This window comes from Polyodon spathula, chromosome 20 (genome assembly GCF_017654505.1).
Source record: "Polyodon spathula isolate WHYD16114869_AA chromosome 20, ASM1765450v1, whole genome shotgun sequence".
In the NCBI taxonomy this organism is placed as follows: domain Eukaryota; kingdom Metazoa; phylum Chordata; class Actinopteri; order Acipenseriformes; family Polyodontidae; genus Polyodon; species Polyodon spathula.
The window spans coordinates 12,942,426-12,953,506 of NC_054553.1; the positions used below are offsets into that span (position 1 = coordinate 12,942,426).

Genomic DNA, 11,081 nt, shown 5'->3' on the forward strand with positions numbered 1-11,081 from the left:
GAATTCAGACCTGCAGTGCACGTGTTTCTGTTTAATAGTCAGGAATGTATAAAAAGTGTATTTTTAAATGTACGGCATCTAATAAGGCTGAGTTGTTGAAATACTTACCAAGCAGTAAAACAAACGTCCCTGTTATCCGCCAAGATACAGAGCACTTTTGTTTTATGTTGTATCTTGAGAGCGGCTCATCCAATTTTGAGGAAACTTGGTAAGGACATTCCTAAGCACAAGTGTGTCAAGATCTAAGAGTGTTGTTTTTTTTGGTAATCTGTTCTCTGAATAGGCTAGAAAGGCTTTGACTTCAGAGGCACTTGTCTGAAATTAAATTGAACTTGGCTTAGACACTGTTTCTAGACATACTTCAAAACTGTTTTGCATACTGTGGATATTTGTCAGGGTGATCTAATTTTCCTTGGTACTGACTCTTTCCTGGTGGTGCAGACAAATGCAGGCCAATATCAAAGCAAATTGGTGTCTATATATATATATATATATATATATATATATATATATATATATATATATATATATATATATATATATATATATATATATAATGTATATGTGTCAATTTTCAAAAAAAGCAGTCAATTTTAATGTAGTTTCACTGGCTCCCACTATCATGCCCCTGAGATCCTTCTGCTTCCCATATTATTCATGAATAGTTGCTCACACAGCTTGTATACAGATCTTGTATATCAGGGGTCTGCAGCCCACAGTCCCAGAGGAGCAATGACATTCTATGTATTTTTTTTCTATTAGTAGCCAAAAGCAGGCGCTGGCGGCAGTTGTAACTGTAGAAAAATAGTGTAACAAGGCAGTATTGGTGGATTGTCAATCAAAGCAGAAAGTCACAAATCAGAGCTAACAGATTACCTACCTGTAAGCAGGATGCAGAGTGAGAGCTCGACAATAGGGCCATGTTAAGGTCATGAGATCGCTCCGCTGGCAGATGTAAAAAGTGTGTTCAGTATTAATAAAATTACAAAATGGCAAATCCGCTACCAAGGAATATATTTTGCAAAGTATAAAGAACAAAAAAGGCAGCTACAGGAGTTTGAATGCATTTGTACTGTGGGCTCAGTTTTGAGGTGCTGGAATGTTTTTTTTCTTTTGTAGAAACGTTTACATACTAACTTTTTTGTACTTGATAACATTAATTTAAAAATTCAGTTGATGCTTATGATGAATACATTTTTGTGACCTAGTTCGCTGAAGTTTAAAATATTGAATATTGAATATTTTGACGTAAGTTAATATTGAAACAGTCAAGTTATTAAGCAAACTGATAAATCTTGTTACATTCCAGTAATTGATTTATTAAAGGCTCGTTCATTCACAGTCATCGTCAAATAACGCTAGAATCTTTTGTTGGAAAACAACAATGTCTTTTGACTGATTAAAATTTCTCTGTAGAGGGATTTATTTTTATAAGTTTTCTTTTGGTTAAGTGGTGCAGCTGCCCTCATTTTTTATTATTTTATTGGGGGGTGGGGGTGGGGGGGAATGTTGCAAGCCAACTGAGTGTGATTTTGCAAGTTGTATTTGGTTGTACAGAGTAGTGGTGAAAAAAGTAACTTATGCAAGGCTCTCGTTTCCTTCTGTATTGTGCGCCTTTTTTGGGCATGACAGTTCAGCGTAAGAGGTAACGGCTGGACGTTTGTTACACTGTGTTCAGAAATTAGCATTTAAGAGTTATGTTTTTGTGCACGTTGTACTGGTTTTACTCAAAAGTGATTCCTGTTCTGGTATTTATGAATGGGAATAATAAGAGACATGCACTTCTTTCTTTGATGACCAAGAAAAAAAAAAACTGCATTTCTAAAATTTTAAATTGTACTGATACCTAACTTAAAGGATTTGATAAAAATGTCTGTGTAGTTTTTGATATTTAATTTATTTGAGTTGTTGTTTTTATTTTCACTCGGTGCACAATATTTCTTCACATGAATACAGGACAGTTTAAGTTAGGTTTATTTATAATTGTACAGGTTTAAACATATCAAATATTTTTTAATTTGACATTTTCCCAAAGAGTGCTAATAGTGGGCCACAGTGCCTAATGCAGCTGAACATGTGGGCCTCAGGTAAAAAAGTTTGGGAACCCCTGTTGTAGATGACTTCACGTGTCTACATTCATTTAGATCCAGTGCAGATTTTGCGCGCATTCCTGTTTTTTCTAGCAGGTGTAATGTACTGTAGACGTGTTCAGTAAGTAACGGCAGTGCTTGTCTTGTGTGCCAGGCCACAGGGGGCGGATATGAAGGAGAGGACGCCTATCAGAACGCAGAACTGGTCTTCCTGGATATCCACAACATTCACGTCATGAGGGAGTCGCTGAAGAAGCTCAAAGACATTGTCTACCCACAAGTGGAAGAGGCACACTGGCTTTCCAGCCTGGAGTCCACACACTGGCTAGAACACATCAAGGTGCACCTGCTCAACAGCTCAATCCATATCATTCATGTTACACTCCATTGCAGTGATCATGTGCATTGGTCTGTCGTTCTCCATGGAAAATATCTTCTGTTTGGCTGTAGAGAAACTGGAGGGCATAGGTAATATGTATGTGCGAATGTATATGGCAAATTATACTTGTACCTAAGTTTTCACAGATACCAATCAGCACTAATCTTGGACTACTTAGGTGAAATAGTAAAGAAATAGTTTTAATATTGAACTGAAACATGATTGTTGAGGGTGCTAACTACTAACTACTAAACAGATCTTTATAGAAAAAAAGGTATTTTATTTTTCCTCAGAATTTAGGGTGGAAGTATTCTCGCCAATGTGTGTTTTGATTTTTATATGTTGCTGAATGTTTGCTTTTTCTCCTTTTTGTTTTTTTTAATTTGTTTGTTTGTTTTTCCCCAGCTGGTCTTAGCAGGGGCTATCCAGGTGGCAGACAAGATCTCATCTGGTAACTCGGTGGTAGTGCACTGCAGCGATGGCTGGGACCGCACTGCACAGCTCACCTCCCTCTCCATGCTCATGCTGGACAGCTACTACAGGACCATGATTGGCTTCCAAGTGCTTGTGCAAAAGGAGTGGATCAGCTTTGGACACAAATTTTCTTCTGTAAGAAGGAGTTTTAAAATGGAATCAATCTAACAATGTTGTGGTTTGCTCACGCGTGTTAATGTAGTTCTCGTGAAAGGTGGGGGACAATGACACTGGATACTGCAGTGGTGCACAACTCTGGCCATCGAGATCTAGTGCAGGCTGGGTTTCTGTTCCAGTCCGGTTCACAGCAAAACAAGCAAATGCAACTCATTCAATTCATTTTTGTTGTTTTAGTCAGAGGTTGAATCTTGCCCAGGATTACAATCACGGTTATTTTATATCAAATTGATAAAGGCAAATCTCAGATAAAATGTGATTTTAGTTAGTTTGATCATGAGAGGTTCTATAATAAAATAATTATGTTGGAATGATTGATTTGGGATTCAATATTTGTGTAGCAAGAGCAGACTAAGGCAATGCTTTGTTTTGTGTTGTTATTATTCCATTTAAGTAATACCTATCTATAACTATCAAACACTCAAGTGCTGAATTAAGAAATACTAAAGAAAACTACAATTAAATGAGAAACATTTTGACTAGAAGTCTGTTCTAGTCAAAACATTTGTCATTGAATTTTTGTTTCTTTTAGTATTTCTTACTTGTTCCGAGTGTCTGCACTGACCCGAGCTGGTTATTTGTTAAGATATTGTTTTAATGCTGTATCTAAGAATGCTTAATGGAGCACTGTTGAGTTCACAGAAACGTTAAAGGATACTTTGAAAAAAGCTTTGTTTTGATGGAGCAGTAAAGCATTTGTTTGATTTCTCTACAGAGAATCGGTCATGGGGACAAGAATCACACCGATGCAGACCGGTCTCCGATTTTCGTGCAGTTTATTGACTGTGTGTGGCAGATGACAAAACAGGTAACAAAAACAAGGCAGAAAAAATTGACCCCCTTTTGTTAGGGTACAGGCTTCAAGGCAGAGAAAGCGTACAGCTAAAACTGCTGTGATCAGACATTTGGTGAACAGTTCATTCACGTGTCACTGTGTTTACTTTCTGACGAAATATAGTGGATGGAAATCGAACATTTTGAAAGAATTTAGCACACAGATACCCAAGGAATTTAATATTAGTGTAAAATTTAAATGATTGCAGGACACCAAAGGAGAAGTGTTTGTTTCCAACTTTTAATTCTGAGTTCATTTCTTAACAAAACTTTTACACAGCAAAAGCTTCATTGAAGCACAGGGCCAGGAGGCCACTCCCAAGCTGAGATTGCCAGTAGTCTTCAGTTTAGCCAATGGTGTGGTATTTGTTATACACTGATGTCCACTGGGGATAGATTGAGAACACCTACACAGATAGTTGTAAATATAAAACAAACACATTTTTAAACCACTTTTACACCATGTTTTATTTATTTATTTATTATCTAAGATTAAACAATAATTAAGTCAGCCCTCATTTACCATCGCCACCATGCACATTGTCATTGTCTGACCATGGAGTTTCAGAACACAGTTGTTAATCACAGAAAGTTACTTGTTCTGCCTGAATAGACATAAAACCATGGCACCTGTCTGGCAAACTCATTCCACTTGTGACCTTCACTGGATTCAACCCCAGGCCTCTAGGAATGAGAGGTTATTGAATTAGCCTGCTGTGCCACAGTACTCATTCTGATTTCCATATCCTTTCTTACTTTTTAGTTTCCTACAGCGTTCGAGTTCAATGAACTGTTCTTGATGACAATTCTGGATAACCTGTACAGCTGTCGGTTTGGGACATTCCTGTACAACTGTGAAAGTGTCAGAGACAGCATGGTAAGGATGAATATCCCTGTACAGTTGCCATGGGTGTGGGTGCAGACCTGTTTTGAGTTTTATTCGGGTGACTCCCCATGCTGTGCAGCTCTCTACAAAATTATCCAGCTGTGGCTTATCTTGGTGTGTTGTAGGTTAATCAAATCAACCTCTTTAGTTTTGAGTAACCAGTGTTAAACCACCACTCTTGCTCTCCGACATCTGCCAGTGCACTACTTTTATCTTTGTGTTGTTTTCCAAATTGTTGACTTATTGTTCTGTAAAATAAAGCTATATTTTTATACTGTAAAGTAAGTTTATTGCTAATTTGCAGTTTTCCTAGTTTTGTTGTTTTTAATAAACCTCATTGTCGTGCCATCTTCTCTAGCACCAGTTTGGGACCTGCCCAGTATCTGTATAATTAGGAAGGCCTTTATTCATCTTCAAAAACCATTAAATATGTCTTCGGAATTATACATGCCATTACTTGGACCTGTAATGTAAAACATGTTCACTTCCTCCTTTTAAAGTGATTAGGAGAAAACTATTTCGGCCAACTCTCACCCCTATCTAGGAGTGACACTGCCTTAATTCAGACCTGCTACTGATGGAGGCAACTCGCTTTCAGAAAAGTCCTGTTGGGAGTGCTGTGGCTAAGACTGATTTAGCTTCGATTTGATTTTGTCTGCAAAAAGTCAATGCAGGTGTGCTTCTGACACACACCCTTTGTTTGCTTTCAGGAGGTGAAAGAGAAGACAGTTTCTTTGTGGTCTATGATCAACAGTGAAAACGGAAAGTACATTAACCCCTTTTACACCAAAGAATCGAGCCAGGTGCTGTACCCTGTAGCCAGCATGCGCCACCTAGAGCTCTGGGTGAGCTACTACATCCGGTGGAACCCAAGGATCAGACAGCAAGTAAGAACGGCGCCTCCCTGATTTGTCTCAGAGTTGCCAGTGATGGCTAGGGGCCCACGGGTAGAGAGGTACACAGTCCTTCTGGTCTTTAATGAAAACTGGCTGGGGATAATTGACGTCATTGCACATCAGTGACCCCTGCTGGTCAGGACAAGTTAATCAGCTTCGTAACATCCATTCCTTAAGTGGGGTGGGTGAAAGAGGTGATGAGCTTGACAGTGGCAAGGGAGGTCACCGATGAGTAACATTTTAATTGGCAACCCCAGTTCTGGAGGGTCAGTCTGCTCCAGGGTTAACACGTATAATGGAACAATTCCCTGTGTGGAGGATTGAGTGGTCCAATTAAACCATTAAGAACAGGGTTGGATCAAAGACCTGGAAGGGGTCAGAGCTGCCCGCCCCTGATTTTAAATACTGTTATTCACTACTTGAGAAAGAATGGAAAACGTCTGTAGCGATTATAGTTAAGGGGCTAGTTTGAATTTGTACCAAGCCTCAGCGCACTGGTGGAACTCATTTCAGTCTGCCTGTCTGTTGTTTTGTTTCTTAAAGCAGCAGAACCCAGTGGAACAGCGCTACATGGAGATGCTGGCCCTCCGAGATCAGTACTTGAAAAAGCTGGAGGAGCTCCATATCTCGGACTCCCCCCACATCGCCAACAACTCCAGCTCACCTTCGTCCCCCACGCAGCTGGTCCACCACGTACAGACTCAGCTTTGAAAAAGTGCAAACCTGTAAATAATATGCAATACATCACTCTATACGCCTTCACGTTTAGACCAAAAAAAAAAAGCCTTAAAAAAACAAAAACAAAACATTGTCTTCTGAACTTAAGGAGGACCTTGAGTTGCACTAGATGCAGTCTGTGCCTTGATCTTGATTTCCCTCAGTTCCACCTTTTTAATGGGTTATTTGAAGTTGTATTTAAATATAGTGGGAGTGAGGGGCTGTCAATGATATAGAGAAGTTACATTTTAAGTGATTGGCCCCTGCACAATATAACTGTAGCCCAAGGTTAATTTTTTTTATTATAAGTTGGGAAGCTGTTTTTGGCAGATAGCGGTGAGATGGAGAAAGAGTTTTTTTTTTTTTTTTACGGTTGTTTTGTATTTACCTCAGTAATTTACTGTTAAGTCCTGTAGTTTGTAAATTTTAGGTATTTTATTTAGTGTAAAGCTCAATAGTTTTGTAAAAAAAAAAAAAAAAAAATAGGTTCTTTAAAAAAAAAATAGGCAAGAAGTAGAATTTAACTTTTGTAAATGTACTGTTATAGATGTAATACCCCTATAAAAATGATTAATGCATTGTGTAAGCGCTGCTGGACCCTGGTGATTTCAGTTGAGGGGGGCAGCAGGTTCACCAATAGCTGTTTAGTGCATTTATTTTCTGTGGGGGGGATTGTGGAGTTTTTTTAATTGTATGTTTACATAGGATTACCATTTAATGAGAATATATTCTGCCTTATAGTAAAATTAAACTAGAAGTACTATATTGTTAGGCGGGCCTGGACGTTGTAAATAATTCTGATTGAAGTTAATATAAAAGTAAGTAAGGTTTAGTTTGCTTTGAAGAGGCCTGTAATGAGATCTAAAGATTTGCTATGAAAGTTTTGGAGAAGCCAGAGCCTCATTCTTCTGTAGTGCAATGAGCTCCTGATTTTGAAAGATGGTAGGTTTGTAGGAACGTGATCTTTGTGTTTTGGGTAAAAAACATAAGTTGCATAGTGTGGATTGCATTTTTTAAAACGAAAAAACAAAGAAAGATAATTTAGTGATGGGACAAACAAGAGACAACAAAAGAATATTAAAATATTGTAAAGGTTTGTAGCTGAAAATATATGAAAATGCACCGCTTTGTTACAGGAAATCGGTGCTATTCAATTCAGTGTCTTTGCAGGCCTCTTTGGGGTTGTTCCAGAAAATGGCACCTAACAAATGAACCTTTAGGAGCTGCAGAACCACACACTGGACACACACTGGTATTGTCTTACATGGTTAGGGTTGGCCGTTGATATAAACCTGTTTGAATGAAAACTACAATTTTAGATTTAGCCAACACTAGGCTAGCTGCAGGTGAAGCCCTCCATATGTGTTTGCAAGCAAACCACTGTGTATCGTATTCAATGGCATTCTAATGCTTCTCCTTAATTCTAACAGTACCATATGTCAGTGTAAAATAAACCCACCAATTTTTAGTCACACAGTCCTTTTAATATTTAAACATTTATGTATGCAAGTCATGGTCAAAGTGGTTGCAGTGCAGCTGAGGCCTAACATGTCCAAAGTTTTGTGTAAATTACCGTGCTCTAGACCAAAGGAAAAGCATATTATTATTATTAATTTTTTCCCTCTGGTGCATTACTGTCAAGCAGTATTTTTTTCTTCCTGAAGACCTTTCAATAAATGTTTGTTTGAACATCTGTGCCAGCATTAATTATTCATAGTCCTCACTGGTTAAGCTAGCTTTTCAAAAGCAATGTACAGTAAATGAGCATGAGAGTGTGCCAAAAAGTGGTTTCAGTGTGTGACTGCCTACACTGTTAAGTAGATCTTGACTGCCAAGCACTAACTGTACTACTACAGAGAATTATGTCTGGTTGTTAACACATTTTCATTAAAAGCCTACTTTTGGACTTGCATACTAATCATGGCTTTCTAGCTTAGTTTATGTCTGAAAAATGAAATGTACAAGCTTTATTATCAGGGCCTGTATAACATATGTGCCTGATTAAAACAGTGTTTATTTAAAAATAATAAATTGTACGCATGTATATATATATATAATAATATATATCTAAACAGGTATAATATTTATTAGATAATATATATATTATATATATATATTATATAAATAAATAAAAGGGACATCTATTGACCACCGGTATGGGTTTTAGTGAAGGGGGACCATACTGTAATGTTAAGGGGAAAGGTGTAAAAGAGTGCTGACCAAGGCTTTAAAACCCATTCTCGCTGGTACCTTATTAGCATTAAAATATTAGCAGTGCTCCCCTTAAGTTTTACCTTTCTGGTGTTCATGCGCCATCATTTAGCTTCTCTGTCACTCGGATAGTCTCAACCTCACTCTGGTGAAGCTGACACATACAGGTAAGTTACAGAGAACCAGCCATGTTGTTATTTTTTTAATCTACATATCTTGAATTAAAACAAGCAACACATCTTTTAATTAAAACGAGCAGACACCTGCAGGGCTGGCTTTTGTGCACCAGAGCTTGGTTTCTTGCTGACACCCGCTCTCGAGCTCCTGCGTGAAAAAGGAAGCTGGCTTGTTTGTGGGATTGGAAGATGCCCACTGAATCTTTGGGTCTCCTGAGCCATATAGGGAATTGGTGTGGTGAGGAGTAAAGCAAATTGGGAGAAAATGGGGGGGGGGGGGGGGGGGGGGGGGGGGGGGGGGGGTCTTCAGCATGACGCAGGAACCAATGCTGATGTTACTTATATTAAAAGTAAGATAGTTGATTTTAAAGCATGTGCTCTTGCAAGCTTTTAGATGGTAGAAAACAACTTCAGTGTAGACAACTGATAAAGCATGGCCTCTACCTTTAAGGTGGCTCCTCGAACCAAATCCAAAAAGCAAGGTGTTCAGTATGGGTGTGATCGGGTGAATATGTTTCATTGGAAGGGGATTGTGGGTGTGATCAGGTGAATATGCTTCATTGGAGGGGATATATATATATATATATATATATATATATATATATATATATATATATATATATATATATATATATATATATACACACACACACACACACACACACACACAGCTCTGGAAAAAATTGAGACCACTGCAAAATTATCAGTTTCTCTGGTTTTACTACTTATAGGTATGTGTTTGGGTAAAATTAACATTTTTGTTTTATTCTATAAACTACTGACAACATTTCTCCCAAATTCCAAATAAAAATATTGTCATTTAGAGCATTTATTTGCAGAAAATGACAACTGGTCAAAATAACAAAAAAGATGCAGTGTTGTCAGACCTCGAATAATGCAAAGAAAATAAGTTCAGATTCATTTTTAAACAACACAATACTAATGTTTTAACTTAGGAAGAGTTCAGAAATCAATATTTGGTGGAATAACCCTGATTTTCAATCACAGCTTTCATGCGTCTTGGCATGCTCTCCACCAGTCTTTCACATTGATGTTGGGTGACTTTATGCCACTCCTGGCGCAAAAATTCAAGCAGCTTGGCTTTGTTTGACGGCTTGTGACCATCCATCTTCCTCTTGATCACATTCCAGAGGTTTTCAATGGGTTTCAGGTCTGGAGATTGGGCTGGCCATGACAGGGTCTTGATCTGGTGGTCCTCCATCCACACCTTGATTGACCTGGCTGTGTGGCATGGAGCATTGTCCTGCTGGAAAAACCAATCCTCAGAGTTGGGGAACATTGTCAGAGCAGAAGGAAGCAAGTTTTCTTTCTGGACAACCTTGTACTTGGCTTGATTCATGCGTCCTTCACAAAGACAAACCTGCCTGATTTCCAGCCTTGCTGAAGCACCCCCAGATCATCGCCGATCCTCCACCACATTTCACAGTGGGTGCGAGACACTGTGGCTTGTAGGCCTGTCCAGGTCTCCGTCTAACCATTAGACGACGAGGTGTTGGGCAAAGCTGAAAATTGGACTCATCAGAGAAGATGACCTTACTCCAGTCCTCTACGGTCCAATCCTTATGGTCTTTTGCAAACCTCAGCCTGGCTCTTCTTTGCTTCTCATTGATGAAGGGCTTTATTTATAGCTTTGCACGACTTCAGCCCTGCCCCTAGGAGCCTGTTTTGAACCGTCCTCGCCGTGAACTTCACCCCAGCTGCCGTTTGCCATTCTTTTTGTAGGTCACTTGATGTCATCCTACGGTTGCTGAGTGACATTCGAATGAGTTGTCGGTCATCCCGGTCAGTGGAGAGTCGTTTTCGCCCTCTGCCGGTCTGTAGCTTTGTTGTCCCCAATGTGTGCTGCTTGACCTTGTTCTTAGGAACCGCCATCTTTGAAATTTTAAGGATGGAAGCAGCCTGACGCTCACTGTATCCCTCTGCCAGTAAAGCCAGAATTGAACCCTTCTTTTCCTCACTCAAAACTTTCCTTTTCAACTCTTCGGGCATGGTCAATGGTTATTTTTTTATTCCAATTACTTTTGAGGTACTACTAGCACTGTTTTGCCATCCAGCTGGTCCTATTGCAAGAGGATAGTGATGACCACAGGAGTGGTTTTTATACTTTTCCTCATTAAATAAGATTTGGGTCAGGTGATCCCCTAATCAGTACCTCATTCAGTAGAATGAGGTGTGCCTGTGTTGGAATTCAACAGACACTGGAATGGAATGGCTGACATA

The 11,081-nt window shown here is 39.0% G+C and overlaps 1 protein-coding gene across 2 annotated transcripts in view; it reads left to right on the forward strand.

Moving 5' to 3' along the window:
• LOC121295660 (myotubularin-like) overlaps positions 1–8,139 on the forward strand; it is a 45,956-nt gene extending 37,817 nt beyond the window's left edge. The window contains exons 10-15 of one of the 2 annotated variants that reach the window (XM_041220599.1): positions 2,245–2,430; positions 2,875–3,078; positions 3,836–3,928; positions 4,718–4,831; positions 5,551–5,727; positions 6,280–8,139. In XM_041220599.1, the coding sequence (XP_041076533.1) occupies positions 2,245–2,430; positions 2,875–3,078; positions 3,836–3,928; positions 4,718–4,831; positions 5,551–5,727; positions 6,280–6,447 (942 nt within the window). In that variant the 3' untranslated portion in view covers positions 6,448–8,139. The remainder of the gene's footprint in view (positions 1–2,244; positions 2,431–2,874; positions 3,079–3,835; positions 3,929–4,717; positions 4,832–5,550; positions 5,728–6,279) is intronic. The other variant, XM_041220600.1, reaches the window with a different exon arrangement.
• Positions 8,140–11,081: the final 2,942 nt, after the last annotated feature.